This window comes from Convolutriloba macropyga, unplaced genomic scaffold (genome assembly GCF_964194025.1).
Source record: "Convolutriloba macropyga unplaced genomic scaffold, txConMacr16.3 SCAFFOLD_644, whole genome shotgun sequence".
Taxonomy (NCBI): Eukaryota; Metazoa; Xenacoelomorpha; order Acoela; family Convolutidae; genus Convolutriloba; species Convolutriloba macropyga.
The window spans coordinates 5,508-30,984 of record NW_027449114.1 but is presented as its reverse complement, the minus strand read 5'-3'; the positions used below and the strand labels follow the sequence as shown (position 1 = coordinate 30,984).

Genomic DNA, 25,477 nt, shown 5'->3' with positions numbered 1-25,477 from the left:
CTGGTCAACAGCAACCAAGCAAAACAACCACTTTGTCTTCCGTGACGGATGTCAAAGGCCTCCTTCAGGTCACGGAACTGAAAGTTACTAATCCTTCTGGTACTAGTACTACGGCGTTGGTTTTATGCGATACCGCTTGCAGTAACTCTTGGGTGTCCGATAGTCTCGCAGCTAGACTCGGTTTGCAGGGTACCGCATTAAAACTGACCGTCAAGGGTATAAACACGGAAGAACTCATAGACACAAAGGTGGTTCAATTGACTGTGACACCTCATAAAGACCAAGACTTCGAAGCATTCACTGTGCGTCCCTACGTGAGGGAAACAATAAACGTAGGTTCCGACATCATTGACGTCAAGTCCATGCAAAAAACTTACCCAAATTTGGCAGTTCTAGATCCAGTAAGATATAGCTATGGAGAAATTGAGATGATACTTGGACAGGATGTCTACCATGCCATCCGCCCGTTAGAGTATTTTTCAGCCGACGAAAAGTGCTCACCGTTCGCCGTCCGCTTACCCATAGGTTGGGTTTTAAGTGGCCCACTCCCGTCAAGTTCAAGTTTAGTCTCGGTGTGTTTCAAAGCCAGTATTGAACAGGATTTTGAATTAGCTTGTCAGGTTAAATCTTGGTATGATATGGAATCGTACAGCGCGTTCAAGCAAGTTGACCCACGATCCGCAGCGGATGCTCGCGCGCAGGAAATACTTGAAACAACAACCTTCCATAACGGCCAAAGATACGATGTCGGTATGTTATGGGCTGATGACAACATCCAACTCCCGAATAACTACTTTTCATCACTGGTACAACTCAAGTCTCTCGAAAAGCGGCTCTCGAGAGATACATCATTGAAAGAAAATTATGCTAGTACCATCCGTGAAGACTTGGAAAAAGGTTACTCGATTACAGTCCCTGATGCTCACAAGGTTGAGCAGCGGTCGAATAAAGAGTGGTACCTACCACATCATCCCGTAATCAATCCGAACAAACCGGGGAAAGTGCGTAGGTTATTAAATGGTGCAGCAAAGTTCCACGGTACTTCTTTGAGTAAATCTTTGCTGACTGGCCCCGACCTGCTCCAAAACCTAATCCACGCACTACTTAGGTTCCGTCAGCATCAATTCGCCGTGTCCGCAGATATTGAGGGTATGTTCCTCCAAGTGGGTGTCCCTGACTGTGACCAGCCATCACTGCGTTTTTTGTGGCGGGAGGACCCCACAACAAATGTTGTAGTGTATCAATACACGCGCCATATATTCGGGGCTAAAGACTCGCCCACATGCGCTAACTATGCACTGCAACGCACGGCCAGAGACAATGTTATTCAGTACCCGGAAGCAACCAAAGCCGTCCTAGAAAACTTCTACATGGACGATTACTTGGATTCGGTGGATTCACCTGAGAGGGCTCTCAAAAGATCGAAGGAGTTGGTGCAACTTCTCCATCTAGGTGGGTTCAAGCTTTCTAAGTTTGTAAGCAATGTACCAAATCTGGCTGATCGAATTGATGGGCCAACTCAGTCTACCGAACCAAAAGTAATTGCCTCATCTAAGGAGGATTCTTCGCACGTGCTTGGGTTGAAATGGGACCACAACAATGATACCCTAGTTGTGAGTCGGGGTACCTCCAGTACTGTAACTAAGTCTTTAACACAACGCTTGGTATTGAGCCTAGTGTCTAAGGTGTTTGATCCCATCGGCCTAGTGGCACCATTTACTGTTGGTGCCCGATTTTTACTAAAGGACATCTGGCGTGTAAGCGGGCAGCACTGGGATGAAGAATTACCAAAAGACACTGTTGAAAGGTTCCTCGAATGGAGTGTAGAACTACCCAAGCTTGCAGAAATCACTATACCAAGGAGCTACTTTTCGGGAAACTTTAAACACCTGGAACTACACATGTTTGGCGATAGTTCCCAAGAGGTCTTCAGCGCTGTTGCATTCCTCCGAGCCCAAGTAAACACTTCTAGTGGGCCAAAAACAGAGCTTGCATTTGTCCTGGGTAAAGCTCGCGTAGCACCTATGAAGGTGATGACAATTCCAAAGCTAGAGCTGCAAGCTGCTTTACTGGCCGCTCGGTTGAAACAAGATAGCTGTCGAGCCCTTACTGTGCATGTCAACAAAGTCTAAATGTGGACTGACAGCACTACTGTCTTGCAGTGGCTCAACTCCACAAGCAAGCAGCCAATATTTGTTGCAAACCGCGTATGCGAGATTTTAGAACACACTAGCGTTGACGAATGGAACCACGTCGCCTCAAACGATAATCCAGCAGATGCCGGTACTCGTGGTATGTCCGCTGAGGTTTTGCAACCAAGTAGCTGGGTGAGGGGTCCAGATTTCTTAAGAACCAAGGAATTCCCGTTCGAACCAAGCATCGAAGTAGTTAAAAACATCAAACTTGGTATAGTAACTAAGGAAACTGACGAAACCAATACATCATTGGCCGCATCCGTAACCAAGTCAACTAAGGAACCACCCCCGCAATTAATTCCCTTTGATAAGTACAGTTCTTATCAGAAGTTGCTTCGGATAACAGCATACATACTCCGGCTGTTACCCTCACACGAATGTTACCGTAATGCCGATGGTAGCATCATAGATCCCACTGAGCTTGACGGAGCCGAGCGTCATCTTCAGTATCTCGTTCCAGGAGAATCTTTTACTTCCGAAAGGAAAGATCTCCTGGAAAACAAACACGTTAAACGGAGTAGCCGTATTGCCCCGTTTTCACCCTTCGTCGGACCAAATGGTCTAATTCGTTCGGCTGGCCGCATCAAACGGTTGGTTGAAGTTGATTTTGATATAAAACACCCTATCGTTCTCGAAGCGGGCCATTTCTTTGTAAAGTTGTTCCTTAGGCACACCCACGTTAAACATCATCATCAAGGTATTGACTACCTGCGGGCTAAAGTACAAGAACGTTATACCATCCTTAAATTACGTTCCTCACTACGTTCCATTAAATCTAACTGCCTTACGTGCAGACAATTTCGAGCCGCCACTATCCAACCAATCATGGCTGACCTCCCAGTAGAAAGACTCGCATACCAGTCTCCTCCCTTCACAAACACTGGGGTCGACTACTTCGGCCCGTTTTACGTTACTGTGCGTAGGACAACCGAGAAGAGGTGGGGTTTCCTCTTCACATGCTTAACCACTCGTGCCGTTCATGTTGAAATTGTTCCGTCCATGGACGCCAGTTCGGTCAGACAATGGCACTAACAATGGCATTATTTGGTCAGACAATGGCACTAACTTTGTTGGCGCGGAAAAAGAACTACGCGAGAACATCGAAAAGTGGAACACCATCAACATCGCTGTAGAACTTGCCCACAAAGGCATCAAGTGGAGGTTCAACCCGCCCAGTGCGCCACACCAAGGTGGCATCTGGGAGAGGCTAGTACGTAGTTTCAAGCGCGTACTTTACACAATCCTTGGAACACGTCGCCTCACAGATGAGGTTTTAAGTATCACTTTTTGCCTGGTCGAACATGCACTTAATTCACGCCCGTTAACGCCCGTAAGCGCCGACCCGTCCGACCTAGGCGCATTAACACCTAATCACTTTCTCCTCGGTAACCAAGCACGTAGTCTCCCGTCCATCATTGGCGTAGATGAGTTCGATCACCGTAAACGTTACGCCCGCGCGCAGTCTTACGCTAACGCTATTTGGTCTCGTTGGATCAAAGAATACGTACCGGCGCTGAACCGACGTTCCAAGTGGCAGACGCCTGCCGAGCTTGACCTAAAGACCGGTGATTTGGTATGGGTAGTTGAAGAGACCAACCCAAGGGGTTACTACCCCACTGCTCGGATCACTGAACTTCGTTACGGTTCCGACAGCGTCGCACGCTCCGCCGTATTGCGCACGTCCTCCGGATCGCTCGTTCGCCCGCTTGTAAAAATAGTACCAATTCTCCCAGCATCTTCTTCTGGGCCGGAGGATGTTAGTAACTAAATAAATCTAAGCGAGAATATTAGCCAATCAGAATCGAGTATTTAAATACGCATAGAAATCGTTCCAATTTACGTACAAAGCTCGGAAAAAGTGCAAATAACATAATTTCGTTAAACCTAATAATTAAACCTATCAATTAAGAATCGTTTGAACTTAATAATTTTCGGTTTTTTGCACGGTTTCGAATAGAATGGTGACCAGCGTTGATCACAATTATCAAAAACAGACTGATACCAGTTAAATGAGCAAAAAGACTTTGCCGTCTAAACTCTCACTTGTTGCTATTATCGTACCAATGTTATTACGTTGCTATGTACGTACGATACTTATACGTGGCTGTGTTCTCCAAAATTTAAACGTTGCTTCATGATGATTTATAGTCGATTTTGATCGTTTGCTACATAATACGAAAAGATTGAATTGAAACTCCAAAACGGTAGACTGTTTTACTTCTCAGCTACATTATTTTTTTAAAAAAAATGAGCAGTGGGAGGGTAACAAGTCTCATTCACAGTATTGGATAAATTAGCCCTAAGCAGGTAAACCAAAATATTTGTATATGCAATTTCGAAAGAGTTTCCAGAGAGATTGATACCTACATAAGCCAAAATTATAAATGTGATGGTTTCGTTACATTCAACTGATGCTTTATCCTAGCTTGACCAAAAGTAACACCAAAAGATCTACCGCTAATTGCGTTTTGGATATTTTTTATTGCTGTTAAGTGGTCGCCGAATTAGTTGTCTCGTTTAAACTTTCAGAGTACCAATGAAATTTGATAATGCTGAGAATCTGTTATAGCGACATGTCTATTTTCTGAAAAAAATGTATCTATCGGACTTATACTGCACATCATGAGTAGGAAGATACTCTTAGGATACACTGGTACAGTACTGTGCCGATGATATACAATTGGAATACAATGTTTCAGTACTGATATGCTATGGGAATAAGGTCCGAGAAGCTACAGGAAAGATTGTTTGAAAACTAAACTCATCGACATCGGACATTCTAGAGAAATTAAAAATCCGCTCAAGATACATGTTCTCAAGATTTTTTGATAATATCATTAACTGCTGCACGTATCTTCATTCCTCTAAGCAGCATTTTTTGGTTAACGTCACTTCTACATAAGCACCTCAAACATCTGACATCTATCTAATTAAGATTTATCAAATATAAATTTATGAAGAACCTGAACACATCTCTGACCATCCTGGGTCCCTCGCCCAAGTACTTCTGCACAAACTCAGAACCCACCACTCTGATGAAGGAGGCTGTCGTGTGATGAGCAACTGCTTTCGCCAACATAGTCTTACCACATCCTACAAACAGCAACTGCAAATAAACGGTTTTAAATTGAAACGGCAGATTCCAATTCTACTGTTCAATTAGAAGGTTTAAGCTTCCTATAGTTAAACTTCCATAGAAGAATGTCCTGCCCTCGCATCTCTCACAGTTGAAAAACATAGCTGACAGATTGCCAGAAAATAGCCCCAATAGCTTTGTAGATTGGACGAGGAATTTGAAACATTTAGAGCGCAAAATTTCTCATGCAACAAAACGAAAGATTTGGCGGAGACTAACACAAATCTTCCAGGAGATCAATACAAAAAAAAGATACGCTGAGGCGGTTGGAAAATCCCGAAAAAGTACTTCGAGAATAACTCAATTGAAAGGGGGAAAAAGAATTAGAGTACGCGGGGGTTCCTCAAACAACTGCCAACGCTGCAGATAAAAAATGCATTCCTATATAAACTCAATTCTATATCAACTCAAAACAAAAACTTAAATTGAACAACGGACTAAAGAAATAATTTTATCAAAAATTGGACACTCTACAGAACTGCAGGTATGAATTTTTGACCATGAAATGAATACGACAACAACCAATGTTGTGTCAATTTTAAAAAATACTGTAGCGTAAGATATAGTTCTATAATCTGCATTCTAATTGAGGAATAATTTGAAACCGTATTTATTAGTTTTGAACTAAGTTTTGATCTTACATTCAAAGTTACGAACAAACATTTTGCATAAAATCTGCCTAATATTTGCATAAAAGACTAGTTAGTAAACAGAAACATGATTGACTAACACAGTTAGAAAAAAATGCTGTAGAATTTTGTACTTTGCTTAGGCTGACTAGCTGGGGACTAGCTAGCGCCCAAAACTCTAACAAAATGAAAGGGGTGTTTTGATGGCTCTCGGACTTTTATTGGAGTGTTATTTTGTCCCCACACTGCTCTTGTCGGCTGTAAGAAACTCTAGTTAGAATAATGAATTGAGTTGAGTAATCAAATAACATAAAATGAATAAACAGAAAATGTGAAAGATAACAAAATCAAATCAATAATCAACCAGAGTTTTATAATAAGATGGTTCACAACTTTAACCAAATTCACCGCTAAAGAGCTACTATTCTCTAACTCTACAATCTCTCCATTAAGCCGCTTGATCTAGATGCGGTTGATTGGTGTTCTCAAGCGTTCTGATTTTCAAGCGCGCAAACCGGTGTTCTGGTTTCCAATCGCTCAAACCGGTGTTCTGATTTTATCAAGTCAATTCAACTCCCTCAACAATGTTTTTGTTATCACAACTCCTCTACAGGTCAACTCCTGAGCTACAGCTGTGTTATGGTTGTGTTTTGGTAATGCCATGGTTCTACTCCTAAGTAACTTAACAAGCAACAACGTACAAGAATGATCAAAACAAAAGAATCTGTTCACTTCACATTATCGACCACATTAGATAGACCTTTCTTACGTAAAGTTTGTTATGACTTCAAAGGAACAATTGAATGACCTCAACGCCTTCTTTATACATTGCTGACTTCTATTCAAGCTATTCAAACTAAAACAAAAGCAGTATCAGACTTATGACGCTATCAATTATTCAGTCGGTCAAACTATGAACTCAAGAATTTAAGCCTTATTTGGAAGTTTAAAGTCCCCCCACACGGTATCTCTAAAACAAATTCCCCAAAACTGACAACAACGGAACTTGCCCAACGGTATTCACTATCTCCCTACCAAGTTTAACCGCACTGAGGTAAATACCTGATGATAACTAACTTTTACAAATTCGGTCCCTCTCAGAAAATCAATATTGCACCCACTCAACTTCTAAGTAACCCTTTTTTTGTTCCATAAAAGGCTGGTCAGTCAAATGGCCTTGAATTGCAAGCCAACAGTCATACTAGCATTTTGATGGTAACCGATTTTCGAACTTCAGGCTGTATCCATTTTTATTGCAAAATTTTTCGAGAAAAGTAGGGTTTACCAAATTCTACACTCCTCCCTTCTACACTATTATTCTCCCGAATAATTGCTAAAACTGGCATTTGACTTAAATCTTAACTAACCCGAATCTTAAAAAAAAGTGTTTGGCTTGTCCTATTGATACATCTAGTCTCCCTTATCAGTAGTTTTTGCTTCATGCCTACCTTACTTTCTCCTTAACTAAATCCTCAACACATCAGAGCAGTTTTTTCCGCCTAACGTAAGCCTAATAGACCAATTTGTGAACCATCGCTAACTACAAATGAGTATTAGTAGTACATCAACGCATTACTCTAGAACATTAATCAAATTTACAGCAACTGAATTGGAATGAACAAATGTGGCTAAAACTACAAAAACGATTACGCAAATTAAAAACTTGTCTCCGTTAAAAAAAAAGCAACTAAATACCACGTTCTGTTACGACTTAATTACACAATAACTGTTTAGTTGAACCATCTAGTCTTTACATCATTTCCCCCGGCCATCTCACCAAAAATTCAATTTCAACAATTTCAGTAACTCCAAATTCAATTAAATTGGTTCAACTCACCTATGTATTACTATTTCGAGGTTCATTTTATAAACTATGCAACTATTAAGCTCTACTTAATATTCACAAACCAAGTTTCTGTGTTTAACCACTGATTATTCATGCACCCTCTACCAGTTACAGTTTTGTAATAAAGTATTTACCAATTATTTCACCACATAAACAAACTTTGGACCATTAACCAATTCTTCGGACTAACTTTAGCACTCTACCAACAAATGATTAGACACAGAAACTAATTTCAAACACATTAATAGGATACCAAATTAAAAGAAGCTATCGGGCTGAAGATTACGAAACCGACTGTACTTCCTCAAAATCTTTCTTCCTTTGATGCTTGAAAGGATGTCCGCCCATCTCCTCTCTGGACCAACACCTCACATCTGGAGGTCTCCTCCTCCAGCACCATCTCTTCATCAGCTTCAACCTGCTCCATTTCTCCTTCCGACTCGTCTGAAGCCACATTGTCCCTCGTGACAACAAGTCTTCACAACCGTTGAAACAGAATCCTGTCTGACAGAACTCCTCCCTTCTGCTGTGGACATCGCCCATCGATCTCATCATCTCATAATGCAAATCGACTACTGACTGAGGCTCCCGTCTTCTGCTGTACACTACATCATTTGTGCTATCAACTGTTGGGTACCCCGCAATAGGCATTGAATGGACTTCCTCGCTTCCGCTTCCAAAGTCGTTTGGATACCCCAAAGAAAAAGGATAACACTCTTTTCGAGGACCGTGGCCCTGACTAACACAATTACACGCCACTCGCATTCGGAACCACAGGTCATCAGAGTCTCTTTCAACCATCCACACATTGCTGTGCCCTATATCTCCCTCATTAAATCTCCGTAATTCTTCTGTTCCCTCGACTCCTGTATTCAATTGGGCGTCCAGATATCTATCTTCCACTCTATCTGAAGTCATGACATCAATAACTTCTGATCGTCCCAAGGAGTTTCCAGTTTCACTGTCAAGAGTAGACCGAAAGTCCAACTCTTCGGTTGTGATCGCACACAACGCATTGGTTGTCAAGTCTGGTTGAGCCTCCTCTACATCTGTATTGCCGATCGATTCGTCAGTACTAGAGAATTCCTTGCCTTTGCCTAATTCAACCTGCTTTCTACTTCTTTCATTCCACTTCACAATCTTCCTCAAGTACCTCTTTTTATACCTTCCACCAAAACTCACACTTCGCCGTTGACCGAAAGTCAAACACGTTTCTCTTCCTGAGGACATCTTTAGCAGAGGGGTTTTCTTGATTGCTAAAACCACTCCGTGACCCGCTTCAATCCTCAATCTTAACCGAAACCTCTGATTGCTACACTCCAAACTGCTTGACTGTTCAAACCCACATTCACATCCCTGCATATTTTCACTACTGGAAGGACATTTTGATGTGTCCATCGCACTCCCTTGAACCAATTCACATTTTTCAGACCTTGAAAAGTAATTCTTAAACACTTGATTGAGCTTTTTAAAACTTGGTTCTCGTCTCAACTTGTTTGTTTCCACCAGTGAACATCCTAAGAACTGGTCCTGCTGATCCCGGTTATTCTGTTTTTCTGCTAAGATCTGTGAGTCATTGGATCTCTCAAACTTCCAAAAACTTTTCATGATACCAAACATTAGAACAAGCAAGAACTCCAACCAACTCAAAACGTTTTCAACCGATATCCTGAAAACCGACAATTTATCGCAAGATTCCACACGTCTTTGCCCATCCGTGACATCACTGCTTCCTCCTCCTCCAAGATGAAATTGACTAAAAGTCTCTACTACTTCGTTATAGCTATGAAAATTGTCTGTCAACATAACGAGCGACTCAAAAACTGCATCCAACTGAGGGAAATCTGATGTAGCATCCCACTTCACAATGGTATCACGAGCTCTGCCTAGTAATTGAACCTTTTTCTTCAAATCAACTGTTTCAAACTCGTTTAAAGCTGTAATGCTCTCCTCGCTTGAAACAACCAACGAAGCTTGCCCAAACTCCCATTCCTTCCTGATCACTGGTGCCGTATGTTCAAACACTCTTTGAAAAGTTCTCATTCTCGCCATCGATAGCAGTTGAGGTCCTTTCTGTAATTCGTTATAACTTTGTAAGTTCCCCTGCCGACTTGCAGTGGTCAAGATTGCAAATCCATTGAGCTTTCTCTTTTGTTGGCTTTGGTACCGTAAACACCTCAGCTGTCCCCCAAGACACAACTCCTTCGGAAGCTCTCGAAATCACCTCGAGTTGCTCTTCTTGTTCAATTGAAGTGCAATTGTCAAACACCTCTTCCAAGTCAGCAGCTGACGTGCTTGTTCCGCTCGATTCAAAAACTCTTGCTGTATCCCAGTACAGACATGCTTCATAACCCCTCGACAAAACTTGAATCCTATCTCGTCTGTTCAAGTTTTGGGGACTCTGGACTACGCTCCTTTCATTTTCGAAGTCCACAACTGCCCTTGATCTAGTTTCTAACTCAGCCTGAAACTCCTTAACCGCTGCATCCCCTTGTGGATTATTCACTGCCCAAAGCTTTAGCCATTTCCCTTTTAAGTCAGCTGGGTTGCCACTCCACTCAACCTGTCTAAAAATTTCTGCAATACTATTTGTTTGTAAGTCTGTACATCGCCAGTGTCCAGAACGAACGCTCGCGGGGCAAACGGAACCAATACTTTTCTCTCTGATTTTATTTTTGTTTCGAAAAGAATCCACTTCATCTCTACTAGATACACAACCCCTTCTCTCAACTACACACGGGACTTCTTCAATTACAGTGTCAATCCCTTCATTCCATGTAGCTCTAAGATAGTCTTCAGCTAGGCTTTCTGCAAAAGTTCTTTGATTGGATTCCATCTCTCTCATATCGACTTCACCGCCTCCTACTAGAGACAAAAACTCAGGTGACAAGAGATCTAAGCAGTCGCTGTTCTTCTCTTGAGTACAAACAGCCAACTCATTCTGTTCAGAGCGAAACTCAACTTCCTCATCCTTACTGCCCCCATTGTCAGAGTCGCTATTGGGAAAGCAGTCATCACCCCCATTGTTCGCTGAAGAGTTGTCAACGTAATAGACAAAACCTTCAGGCGTAACTACTTTCTCCAACTTAGACAAGAATTTTCCCCTATTCTCTTCCTGTAGTCTTCTCGGTTCCTTGCTCTCTATATCAACTAGCATCAAGGTCTCACGGCGCCGCTTTTCCTCAATTTTCTTTGTATTTTGAGACTGTAACTCTCTATCCCCGAAATCTCTTTCTTCATCAAAATATTTGCATTCTTCAACTTCATTTCCTCGACGCGCTTCTTCATCAAAACTTCCAAATGACTCCTTTTTGAAACCTGTAGAAGCAACATTTGCCTCAAGCCATTCACTAGGGATCACAATTATTTCCTGTCCGGTTCTTTGATCGTATCGATACTTAATACCTACTTGCTCTTCCCCGTTTACTTCTCCCAACATACTCAGACCTAATTGTTCTGCTTGCTCCTCACTCAATTGTAGCAAATCCACCACGTTCTGGAACTTCCTCATTGCTTCATCTTGGCTACTACATCCTGTTGCCACTAAATCCAAACCAACTTCACTAAGCTCAGAAATTCCATCTGAGTTTTCGTTTAAGGAGTATTTTATCCTGCCTTCTGCTTGACTTTTCTCACTTTCCGCTTCTTCTTCCGTTATATTTCTTCCCCTACTTCTACTACTATCCGTATGATCACAATTTTTCCCCTTTATTAACGATAGTCTCTCGTCAATGATGTCAAAGTATTGTTCTAACGACATTACCACTTCACCAGTTTCCGACAACCAGAATCTGAATGGCAAATCCAAAACCACTTGCAACGCCCATCCTCTCAATAGACCAAGCATTGACGACATAGCTAGATCCTCACCCATTTGTAAAACGTCTACAACGTCAAGGTAGTACAACTTCCAGTCTTCCCACTCCGGAAACCTTTCCGACGGAAAATACTCTACAAACGGGAACGCACTCCAATCCATGTTTACTAAATAATTATATTTTTCCCCTCTCCGTTTACTAGTGGTGCTCCTCAACTCTAACTCTTCTACTCTGTCCAGCAGTCCTCTCTCTCTCTCTCTCTGAGAAGATCCCTTAGCCTCTCACTCTAAGCCCAGTTCCTCCTCTCCCATCAGTAACTACTGTTCCTCTAACCTGACTTAATCTGCTTTGCCAATCTTAACTGAAATCTTGCTGCTGTTGAACCAACACTGACCTACTTTGCAAACTGCTTTTTGATCTATCCCTTAGAGTCAAACTCTCTAACTCGTGTTCCCCCAGTATGAAAAAAAAACAAAAACCGCGTGGAAAATCCCTCTCCCTCAAATCTAATCCCTCTAAACTCTACTCTATGCTCACCAAACTTTACATACGCAACTGTTACTTGTCAAATACCAGCTTACCAACTTCCTGTTTTAAGCTCTCGGTACTCTGAACTGGCCCTCTTCTTCTCAAGGAAGCCAATTACTAACAATTACAGTCTTGAATAACTTGCTCTCAATTAGCTTTTCTCTCTTTAGACTACCTCTATTTCTCACTTCTCTCTCTTTACCTTGCCTCACAAATCTCTTGATCTTGGCCAAGGCCCTGTAACAACCTTCTTCTAAGAAAGCCGATACTCTACTCAATTCTCTGTACGAACTCAGTCTCACGCAACTTACGCTCTTGGCTAAGTCAAAACTCACTCTCTCTATCTTCTAGTCTCAAAAAAAGCTAAATGATAACAATACCCACCCTCGAACACCAACTCAACTGAAAACTGTTCTGCACAATCGCACTCTATCTCTCTCTCTCTCTCTCTCTCTCTCTCTCTCCGTCAAGACCCGACTTGATTCTGTCCACGGATTTCTCTTTCTTCTTCACTCGCTGTCGCACAAGTCAATTCTTCTTCACTCTCTTGTTGTTCGCACTTGCAAAGTCCAACCTCCAACTACAACCATCACAGCCGCCAATCCACTCCAACCGTCAAGAAGTCTCGAGAAAGCCCACCCAGGAGCGCCACTGTAGAATTTTGTACTTTGCTTAGGCTGACTAGCTGGGGACTAGCTAGCGCCCAAAACTCTAAATGAAAGGGGTGTTTTGATGGCTCTCGGACTTTTATTGGAGTGTTATTTTGTCCCCACACTGCTCTTGTCGGCTGTAAGAAACTCTAGTTAGAATAATGAATTGAGTTGAGTAATCAAATAACATAAAATGAATAAACAGAAAATGTGAAAGATAACAAAATCAAATCAATAATCAACCAGAGTTTTATAATAAGATGGTTCACAACTTTAACCAAATTCACCGCTAAAGAGCTACTATTCTCTAACTCTACAATCTCTCCATTAAGCCGCTTGATCTAGATGCGGTTGATTGGTGTTCTCAAGCGTTCTGATTTTCAAGCGCGCAAACCGGTGTTCTGGTTTCCAATCGCTCAAACCGGTGTTCTGATTTTATCAAGTCAATTCAACTCCCTCAACAATGTTTTTGTTATCACAACTCCTCTACAGGTCAACTCCTGAGCTACAGCTGTGTTATGGTTGTGTTTTGGTAATGCCATGGTTCTACTCCTAAGTAACTTAACAAGCAACAACGTACAAGAATGATCAAAACAAAAGAATCTGTTCACTTCACATTATCGACCACATTAGATAGACCTTTCTTACGTAAAGTTTGTTATGACTTCAAAGGAACAATTGAATGACCTCAACGCCTTCTTTATACATTGCTGACTTCTATTCAAGCTATTCAAACTAAAACAAAAGCAGTATCAGACTTATGACGCTATCAATTATTCAGTCGGTCAAACTATGAACTCAAGAATTTAAGCCTTATTTGGAAGTTTAAAGTCCCCCCACACGGTATCTCTAAAACAAATTCCCCAAAACTGACAACAACGGAACTTGCCCAACGGTATTCACTATCTCCCTACCAAGTTTAACCGCACTGAGGTAAATACCTGATGATAACTAACTTTTACAAATTCGGTCCCTCTCAGAAAATCAATATTGCACCCACTCAACTTCTAAGTAACCCTTTTTTTGTTCCATAAAAGGCTGGTCAGTCAAATGGCCTTGAATTGCAAGCCAACAGTCATACTAGCATTTTGATGGTAACCGATTTTCGAACTTCAGGCTGTATCCATTTTTATTGCAAAATTTTTCGAGAAAAGTAGGGTTTACCAAATTCTACAAATGCAATCTAAATCCCTTTAAATACTTTGTACAGGAAAGATTCAACATCCTAAACTGTGTCAAAACAAAGTGCACAATTTTCCTCCCAACTTTAACAGCGGCACGGCACAACACAAGATTATCTTGAAGCTGAAACCGATACTGGTTTGTATTTCCAATCCACCTCCAACATCTGATTATATCAAGCGACCTCATTAACAGAGCTGTTTACTATATATTGATTGATGCAACACTTTAAGATTCAATGGAAATTAACACAGGAACAATGCCATTACATCCTGCCATTACATCCTAAGTTTTTCGGATCCCAAAACACACCGCTATCAGGCCGTTGAAAATTTACACCAACCTGAGCTCTTCGGTTCAAGGGCAGCTATGTTCGAGGAAACCTATCCGTTGGCCGATGCGTAGTATTGGCGATACCGATAATTGACAACCTGCAATGCTTTATTTTGTAAAAGTTGATCATTAACCAGAGCATCAAAAACGGTAAGCTCAAAAACGGCGGTCTCACAGAACTGCCAAAGAAGCCAGAGTTTTCCAGCTGGTGTCCAGACTCCCCGAGCTACAAATAGAGGAATCAAGTGTGTAAATTGAGCACATTGTCTGCTACCTGTTAGAGTGAATAAAGAACAGAAGACAGAGGAGCGCAGCGAGGAATTCTGTTAATGATTAAGTTGACAGATTGCCAGCCAAATCGAAATGCAACGAATAACAGATATTGAGAACTTTGAAGTTGTATAATAAAAGATTTAGTAGTGAAATCTACTTTCGTGTTGAATGAACATGAGCAACTTGTTTTCTCGGTCTTGAAATCACACTAGATGATGCTAAAGTAAAAACTAAGGCTTGAAACTTCAACGAAGCCTCATCGACAAAAAATGCAGTGATATACAAATACAAAGTAAAAATTCATCGCTGAGCACAAAACAGCGAACACAAAGGATGTATTTACTCCAAACAACGATGGTAAGGTGGTTTCGGCAGAATACCTAAAAAAACTCTGACAGAAAATCAGTTTGCATAATATTACTGAAGATTACAATTTGATTGATTTAACAGAAACATGGTTAACTGACAAGATTCAAAACAATGCACTCTAAACTAATTGTTTAATTTTCACAGGGGAGATTGAACATCCTAAATTTTGGTATCCGAACAATTTTTAACCGCTGATTACTAAGTATCGATTGGTACAATAAAGTCTGGACAATTTTACTCAAGATGAACCCAGTGTCAATGGAAATCAACATAGGAACAATGCCGTTACTGTGAATTTCGGTCGCTTCTGTTCTTGGCCTCTAATGACGGATCAGGCGTTGAGAAGTGACTAAAAAACGTAAGAGATAAGCTCGTTAACTCGATGAACCCCAGAACACAAATCTATAAGACAGCGCCACATAAGCACTGAAAACTTAAACCGACCTGAGTGCGGGACCAAGGCCGGTTATGCTCAAGAAAAACTATCCATTGACCTTGTGTAGTATTGGCGACACTGATAATTGGCGTATCGAAATGCATTATAATGTCAAAGCTGGTCTATAATCACAGGATATCGGCGAGCAGAAGAAATGCGGACTCACGAAAATGCCAATGCTAGAGCATTCCAGCTGGATCCAGCTTCCCTGAGATACATATCGAAAAATCAAGTATTTGAATCAAGTACATTGGCTGCTGCCTACTAGATAAAATAATGAAAACGGATTAGTGCAGCGAGGAAAAACCGTTATTGAAGCAGTTGTCAGATTAACAGCCACAACCATATGAAACGAAAAACAGATGTTGAGATTTTTGAAATTGGAAATTAAAAAAATTAGTTCTGAAAGCTACTTTCGTGTTAAAAGAAAATGAACATCTTGTTTTTAAGTGCTCGAAATTACACCAGATGATGCTGAAGTGAAAACAAGGGCTTGAAACTTCGAAGGCTTGAAACCGGAGCCGATACTGTGTATTTAAAATACAACTCCAATATTTGAGCACACCAAGCGATCATATTAACAGAGCTGTTTACTAAGTTTCGATTGATACAAATAAATTTGGACTTTTTCACTCGAGATGGACCAAATGTCAATGGAAATCAACACAGGAACAATGCCGTTACTGAGTTTTGGTCGCGTCTGTTCTATGTGTACATTTACTGCTGACTACTAGATTAAATAAAGAAGACAGCAGACTGCCAGCCATAAGGAAATGCAACGAAAAACGGATGTTGAGAATTATGAAATTGTATAATAAAAGATTTAGCTCTGAAACCTACTTTCCTGCTGAAAGAAAACGATTAATTTGTTTTTTAGTACTCGCAATTACACAAGATAATCAAGATAATGCTAAAGTGAAAACGAAGGCTTGAAACTTCGATGGCTTGAAATTTAGACGCAGCCTCATCGACAAAAAATGCTGTGGAATACAAATAAATCGCAACTAAAAATTCATCGCTGAGCACAAAAAGCGAACGCAATGGAACTATTTACTCCAAACAATGATGGAGTTGCGGATTCGCCAGAAAGTAGTGAAAGACTAAGTTCTGTCAAATTGCTCACCTTCAACGTCCGAGCACAACCTTAACAGCAACACATCACAAATCGTGAAGCTGGAACCGATACTGGGTAGTTGAATATAGAATCTTCCAACATTTGAAACAACCAATCCTCCTTAATAGTTAATTATTAAACATTGATTGAATTGATGCAATACCAAAGTGAATATTTTCATCGAAAATGAACTGTTTCAATGCAGATGAACAGTGTCGTTGGCTCTTCAGTTTTTATCGCTTCTGTTGCTATTAGCATTGTATGACGGATCGCTCCTTGAGCAGCGAAACAACAACCTAAGAAGCAGTTAATTTGTTGGACCCCAAAACATTCCCAGCAAGAAGACAGCGCCAAAGAGGTTGAAAACGTATGCCTACTTGAGTACATCAGGCAAAGGCCAGTTCTGCTCTAGGAAAACTACGTAGCGGCTGGCTATACGCGTAGTATTTGCTACACCAATAATTGGCTACTTGACATGTTTTGTTTTATTTCGTACGAGTAGTACATTTCTCAGAAGATATCGGCAAGCAGGAAAACGAAAGATATCGGCATTCGCGATAGTTTGATCCCGAAAGATAAAAACATCACGTCTTACGCTGATTATATAACTTTTACTGCATCTCAACCACAGGTTGAAAAATTACTTGACATGATAACTCCATACCTAAATACTTTACACGACTGGCTAGAATAAACAAATTTAAGTTATCAGCTGAAAAACCAAGTGCAACCGTGTTCACAACCTGGAGCAAGGAGGCCAAATTTGACCCACACCTCACTATCAAAAATTTACCGATACAGAAATTACGAAAGCGCAATAACATTCTGAAGGATTGCTGGTAGCGACTGGGCTGCACAAAAGAGACACCCTCAGTGACTTACAAAGATATCGATCAGATCGTCCTGAATTACGGTGCTTGCATTTGGGCTCACACAATCAGCAATACAAAATGGAACCACTGTCAAACGCGACAACATTACTCTTCGCAAAAATACTGGCTGTGTAAAATTGTCCGACCTCAATGACTTACACAATGGGGGTGAAATGCTGCCTATCAAAGTTCACAGAAATATTAGCAGAGCACTTTCTAGCCGTCAGTTATCAGAGCTAACTTACCGATCATAGAAAATCCTCTTCAACCAGTTTTCGTCCCATGAGACCGAAACTAAATGATACCTATAGGAACCGCGTGAAACAACACACTAACAATAAAGAGCAATGAAATCGCAAAGAATTCAAAAATGCTCTCAAAAGTATCCATCAACACACGGTCCATACTCAGTTGAACACAGACAGAAAGCAACTAGGTACACCTCAACCAAAGATAGCAGAAGAACAAATGGCTGGACTTAATAACATGTCCTACACAACCACACTGCACAGAATAATCCGGCTTCTTTGCCCCTTTCCCCTGATGACGACGCCCCTCCTGGTCCCCCTAACCCGGGGACCGCATGTCATTTACCATGGCGTAGTTGCAGAAAGGTCACCGCAACACAAGCAAGTTGTGGATAGGCAGTCACACACTACTACTAAATCTATTATTATTATGATACAAATGTATCTACGGTACAAGTTAAAAACAGCAATAAGCACCCGTATTCCGCCAAAATTACCTGCGAATTGCAACTCCGTGCGACAGCTACAACAACAACAAGATATCGGCACGAAAAAGAAGACATCGGCAAGCACGGAACAGCGGAATAAGAACAGCATATGCCAGAGCGTTCTAGCAACAGATCAGGGGTCAGACTTCTCCGAGTTGCAATAAGAGTAACCATGTGCTTGAATTAGGCACATTGTCTGCCGCTGTTAGAGGTACTCACGAACAGAAGACAGAAGGCAGCAACGAATTTGTTATGGTTCCAGTTAAAGCTTTGTCGACAAAAACGTTTTGGATGCCGAGAACACCCGATGAAAAACTCATCGCTGACCACAAAAAAGCAGACACAAGGTTACTATTTACGCCCACAATGATTGAGTTGTGGTTTCGCCAGAACCACTAAGTTCGATGTATGGAATTGCCATTATCCCCCTAATTGAACTTCATGACGATTGCTTCACTGTTCAAAAGTGGTATGCCGACGATGGCAACGCTGTCGGCTCTCTTGATAACTTGAAAAAGCTTTTTGACTAATTGAAAAAACGTGGTCCTGCTTTCGGTTATCATCTTACCAACTGCCACGTCATTACTAAAGAACATCTTTTTGAAAAAGCACTGCAGATTTTTGTTAACGACGAAGTGGAAATAGTTGACGGTTGTAGAGTACTTGATAGTGTGATAGGCTCTGATAATGTAGAAAAGAAATTAGAAAGATCACTAAAACAGCAGAAATCGCTGTTAAAAAAGCTGGCCGCTCATGTCAATATTTCACCTCAAAATGTTTATAAATCGTTCACTTCATCGGTTCAGCATAAATTGACCTTCTTAGCACGTACAACACCCAATACTGAAGAGCTTTTAAAAGAAAGTGAGATATCAATCAACAATGAGCTATTACCTAATCTATTAAGGAATCCCGCGTACAATCAAAAACACAGGAACATCTTATTGCCGATAAGGGAGGGCGGCCTGAACATCCTTAAACCCGAAGACCGCTTTAAGGAAAACGAACGATCAGTTTAACTGTCAAGTACCTTATCCCTATCTTTGCCGGAAGCCGAACTAAAGCAAAAACAGATCAAACAAGAAATAAAACAAAAAGAGCTTGCTATCAAATCAAACAAGACCAAAATTAAGAGCGAATTAAATAAGAACAAAATTCGTTCACTTGACTTAGCTAGTGGAAAGGGAGATCAACCTGGTTAAACGCTATGCCATTGAAGCAATATCACTTTGACCTAACAAAAAGCGAGTTTCGTGATGGCATTGCCCTTCGCTATGGCTGGGACCCAGTGAAGATGCCATCACTATGCGCATGCAATGAAAATTTCACTGTTGCATATGCCCTCCACTGTCCGAAAGGATACACGCACATGGGACATAATGAACTCCGCGATTCCATTGCAAACTTTTAAGTGATGTCTGTTATGATGTCGAGATCGAACCTCATCATCAGCCGTTGCAAGGAAAACCTTTGCTCTTAAATCAACGACAACTGATGATGATGCAAGATTAGATGTCAAGGCCAACGGACTTTGGGAATCGAGGTTCAACAAAACCTATTTTGATGTAAAAATTTTCAAACCGCTAGCAAAAAGTTGCCCTGAAAGCGTAGCAAAGCCTACATCACCAGTAGACGACGGACTGAGAAATCTCATTTCTGTAGCCTGGCCAAAACGCACGCCTTAATCAATACGTCTATTTCCCATGCAAGCATTTCCCAAATGTTCTACAAGCAAGGAAAACATAGGTACGCCAAAATGGCAATCTCAACGCCTAATTGGCCTCATTTCCGAACTGCTTTGCTTTGAACGATGACAAATGAAGATTAGATATCAAGGCCAACGGACTTTGGGAATCGAGGTTGAACAAAACCTATTTTGATGTAAAAATTTTCAAACCGCTAGCATAAAGTTGCCCTGAAAGCGTAGCAAAGCCTACAAGTATCATGAATCTATCAAAAAGAACAAGTATGAACAAAGAATAACAGGTTGAGAAAGCAACATTCTGTCCTCTTGTCTTCGCATGCACTGGTGGAGCTGGCCCATCAGCTTCAAAAGCGCTGAAACAACTGGCATCAAAGCTCTGCGCGAAAAGAAGACAGCTACGCTGATATCATATCATATCTACGGACAAAAATCAGCTTTGCTCTCCTGAGGAGTTCCATCCTCTGCATTCGCGGGTCAAGGACGCTGAGGCGGCGCGAAATTGTTGATCCTTCGATGGGAGCTGTGGTCGAAGAAGGGAGGCAGTTAGTTTGACTCATCCATTTTCGTCATTATTTGTTCGTTTTCTAATGCTGTCTGTCTTTTGTTTTTCTTCCTCAGCTGATGTTTATATATAATCATTTTATTGATAGATTTAATTAATACGAAATGCTTTATGAAGACGTAGTGCTGGGAGGGCCCTGGACCATCCAATATTCACCCAGTGTTGGGGAGGGGCATTTCTTAATTTACTTTTTTTCTATCGAATGCCTTGTATTAAATCACTTTTCGTTTTCTATTGGTCTGGCAAAACGTTCCTGAAGTGCCTTTGCCTCGTAAAAATCGCCGAATTTGCACCAGATCCATTGCACCAGTCTTCAGGAGATGGATGTTGATATCGATCGATTGTTGTCGATTTTCGGATTATCTATAACTTGATGAGGCACAATGATTGCGCTTTTGTCTTGCGGACTATCTTCAATAATACTAGTACAGATTAGGTAAAGATTCGGCAATTTTGGATTCTATTTTACAGAGAAATTGAAATGCACTCAGGCACGGTAGTGACCCTGTAATATTATTATTATTCTCAATTTGCTTTTTCAACGAAGCTGGCATTCACAGAAGAAAATTCGGATTAGGGAAACGGATATAAAATAGAAAAAGCATATTCTTCATCGATAGGCCAAGTTAGAGTTTCTTTGGCAGTGAAGCTTACGAAAGACGGTAGCGAAAAACGAGACGAACTTGCGAAGTGGAACTTGCTGACTCACCTGGTGGTCCGTACATGAGTACTCCTCTAGGTGGGTCAATACCAATCTGTTTGTAGAGGTCAAAGTGGGTCAGTGGGAGTTCAACAGCTTCCCTCATCTCCTGCTTTTGAGTGTCCAGGCCACCAATGTCACTGTAGTCGACGTCCGGTTTTTCATCCGCACTGAACAAAAAAAGCCGTCATTGTTTATTGTAACGCAACAACCACGCCGCACTTACTAGTTTCACACTATACGTCACAAAAAATTAGAGACATTTAAAGATAAGTTGTTCACTGCCAAATAAAAACATGCTAAGTACTGTCCAGTTCATTTCACGGTTCATAGAATTTAGAAATGAACTGCTGAAAATTTTTTGCATCACACGATTTTAATACAGGCTCTGTACAGTCAAAATTTTACATAATTCACCTAAGCATGCTGATGCTGGAATCTGCTTCCGGAGGTAAAACATCAACCAAAGCGTTTGAATGCTTATGCAAAGCAACTGAAGATCCCGGTTTCAGGAGTTCTCTGTCAATTGTACTGAGCAATCTGACGTAATAGTTGGATCCGGTTGTTGAAGCAACAATTCCATAATTGGCATCTACAGCTTCTAAAAATTGTCCTATTACCAAAGGAACACTTTGAATACGCTTTACTTCTTCCTGAGCATGTAGGTACTCATTTTGCAAATTTCTCTGCTCATCTTTAATATATTCTTCTTGCACGTTTAAGAACTCGAGCTGTTTTTGAAGCTTTTTGTATTTAATGTACAAATCATCATCGTGAGAACTTTCTGAGAAAGAATATCCAGTATCTGTGCCAGCTGTTCCCGGGCGAGTACTTGTTGCCTCAACAGGTGTTGGATTCTCAACGATTCCGATTTCTTCCATTTCGACACAATTATTTAATCTGAAACCACAATATTAACGAAAATTATTGAGAAAATACAATCCTCAAGATTAAATGAACTACTGTATCCAAACATACGGGTTATTACTGCTGCTGATGGAAAACCGACAGCTCTATCCAGTTTAGGTAAACATCAGAGCGATCGAAACTATCAATTTCCAGTTGATTCATATAAGATAAACGAAATCAAATTGGTTCTGGAAATGCTCTTCAGAAGCCAAAAATTTACCAGGTACTTTGCACATTTACTTTCTTTCAAGAAGTAACGGTAGAAAGTGAAATGAAAATATACAATGTAGTAGCAGTAGTAGTTTAGGCTTCAGTGTCGGTGCACTAGGGTTGACATCCCTTTATTGGCTGGCTAATTTGACCTTCTGTACTGGATTGCAAATGTCGCAGTTGCACAAAAAGGTCCACGTACAGGAATTGGCTTCAGAGTAATGTCTAGAGAAATAATTCCAGTATAATTCGGTTAACCGTTTTTTGCTTAAGCTTTCAAAAGCTAAATTTGATTTTAAAGATAATATTTAAAGCTGACAAGAACGCCTCCAGAAATTTACATCTGCTTTTTTCGCTCTTGTTTGAATTATGTTTATTAGCTCAAATTGTCTGGTATTTGGTAGATCATCACAGTTTTGGTTCGAGCGATCGGAATATTGATATTGTAATTTCCTGAGAGAAAAGCAATTAAGAGAAGTAGATCGTGTAGTTGTATATATAAGGAGAGAGACAGTAAATTGAGCTTTCCAAGCCTCTTCTTGTAATTCAATTCCCAGTTGTTTAGGATCCAAATGGTAGCTCTCTTTTGAACACGCTCAATCTCTTTTGTCTCCGTTTTGTTAGCAAACCATGCTCTAGTTGCATATGTAACAATTGGTACGACATATCCTGCGTACACATTGAGTTTTGCGCTTAGTTTCGTGAACGTTAAAGTGTTTCTCTTTAAGAAATATAACGCTTTCAGTGTCTTTGAGCACCTTTTTTCGACATTAGGTTTCCAGTTAAGCTTTGGCGCCATTGCAATGCCTAAATCTTTTTGCTCGCTCTGGTAAAGTAAAGTTTTGTTGTTTAAACTTAACTTGGGTTTGTCTTGACTTTTGATTGGCAAGATATAACATTTATTTTTATTTAATGTCATCTTACTGTTTAAACACCATTCTTCTATTTGTGTTATATCGTATTGCATGTTTTCACTATTCGTTGCAACGAGCTTGAAATCGTCTGCATAACCAAAGGCTTCACACTTAGTTACTTGTAGAGGAGCGTCCACGACTGGAATTAACCCAATACCGAACTCGGTCGAACCAGAGAAGAATGTTTTCAATTATCTACTCTTTAGTGACCTCGAAAAGATTGTCTCGTGGCATGATCTGATTCGCAACACAATCTGATTAATAACACAATGCTTCTGATTAGCCTCGGGTGTACCTCAGGGCTCGATACTTGGGCCCCTACTTTTTCTTATATTCGTTAATGTCCTACCTGAAACCTGATCTAGATTCAATATTGCGTTGGAGTTACGAAAATAATATCAGCTTCAATTTATCGAAATGTCAGTATGTATATTTCAATATGGAATCGAGATTAAGTCGAGTGTTTGACCAATGGTCGCTGGAACAATTATGGACGACAGCTTCACTTGGAAGGAACAGTTTGAATTGCGGACTCGTAAAGCTAATAACTTATTTCACCAAATTAAAAAAAACATCATATCTCCTGACGCTTACTGTATAACTAAATCTTAATAGGAGTACGCTTAATCCAATCTTAATCTACGGACCTAACTGTTATATTCCTTAAAATCTGACATGCGACTCTTAAAAAATCTAAAGAATAACTTCCGAAATGGATCCTACCCAACCTTAATTATTGCGAACGACTATGATCCCTGAACTTTTTAGCTCCAACTATTCCCTTGTACTAACAGATTTTCTGTTGCTATTGAAATTGGTAAACAGCTATTATGCTTTCAACATCAGCTAGTAAATTATTGCTGATCAAAAACGGTCAAGTTTTTGGATTGTATTGTCTGAAATAAAAAAAATTCAGCGGTCAAATTTTTTCTATCGAACAACATATAGAGCAAATATGTCATGGACAAATTTTAACCAATAAAATTAGTCCAAGAACAAATAATTTGTAACTCTTAAATAATATTTTCTTACATTAGAAAAGAAAGACAGAAGGAAGAAATAGAAGCTAATTGAAAGTTGTAGTGCAGATTGTTTTGAAGAAAGCAATTGGGTAGAACCACTAAGACACCCACTAAACCAACAGGACATCCGAAGACCTGAAATATAAAAGCATTAATGATTATTAAAGAAACAACTTTTGCTATGAATTATATAATTATAAGATGGTGACAGAAAAAAGTGGTTTAAAACAACTATGGCCGACTGGAAAACTATTGACGTTATTAACAACTACATATTTCTCCAAATTGATTTGACAAGATCACAGTTACTTTCATACGCTATTGATCCTGCCTCAAATAAACTTTATTTGATTCATAAAAATTTGTTTACTTCTGACGTTGGTATTTTCATAGTTGATAAATCTGATTTCCAATATAATAAAATTATGTGGTCCCTGGATAAGCTTTACCATCAAATAAACTTGCTGTCCAATAACACAGTTCAATCAAATTAAACATTGATTACACCTTTCTTCCTTTTCGTTTTTACCTTATAATAATCGGCCTTTGCGCAAATTTTTGACAAAATGAAATTATAATCCCATTGAAAAAAAAATGATTTAAAGATTATGCTTCCAACTCTTCAAGATACTTTGTTCCAAGCCACAATTTATGACTCCTTCGAATTATTTATTCCAAACAACTCAGTCATCTACTTCCAACAAACAACTTTAGAATTTCTGGCTTTATTGTGCCATGTTGATACGAAACAGATAATATTAGTTGCTACTGAGGATGCAAGTAGGTTCTGGTATTTTATGTTGGGATTGTTTACTCTGTGTTGCCTGTTGTTCATTTGTGCAATTTGTTCTTGGAGAGTTTTCTGGAGTTTGGAAAATTGGTGATGGGCTTCTTGAGGGCTCGGGTGTTGTCGACCGTGGTGAAGCATCCAAATTGGGTGTTTCCTCGCGCGTAGGCGGGAGGACGTTATTTTTTAGTACTGTTTTTGCTTGTTCCGGTTGAACTTTCGTGGAAATGAAAGCTGTACTACGTTTATCTATTGGAAGGTAAACCGTGTTTTCGAATAATTGCGGTTCTTTTTTTGCCTCTGGTATTAAAGGATCTTCTTCGAAATTTGATTCATCTATATTTTCGATATCTTTAAGAGTAGTTTGTGGTTTGAATGGTTTTAAGCGTACTCTGTGTACAATTTGAGTGAAATTTGTGTTTACCTTTCGAACAAGGTAGTTGCTTGAGGTTAACACTTTTTCAACTCTATAGACTCCAACCCATTTGCACTGAAGATTTCCGACTTCCTCATGTTCGCTTAATATCTGTGGATGTAATAACAAGCAAAAT

General features: G+C 40.2%; 1 protein-coding gene across 1 annotated transcript in view; it reads right to left on the bottom strand.

Annotated features, from left to right (window-relative positions):
* Window positions 1-22,003, bottom strand: part of LOC142354794 (26S proteasome regulatory subunit 6B-like) — a 36,847-nt gene extending 14,844 nt beyond the window's left edge. Inside the window, exons 1-3 of the mRNA XM_075407169.1 lie at window positions 21,502-22,003; window positions 21,094-21,254; window positions 5,159-5,288 (exon numbers count right to left, since the gene is read on the bottom strand). Of these exons, the coding sequence (XP_075263284.1) occupies window positions 5,159-5,288; window positions 21,094-21,254; window positions 21,502-21,965 (755 nt within the window). The 5' untranslated portion in view covers window positions 21,966-22,003. The remainder of the gene's footprint in view (window positions 1-5,158; window positions 5,289-21,093; window positions 21,255-21,501) is intronic.
* Window positions 22,004-25,477: the final 3,474 nt, after the last annotated feature.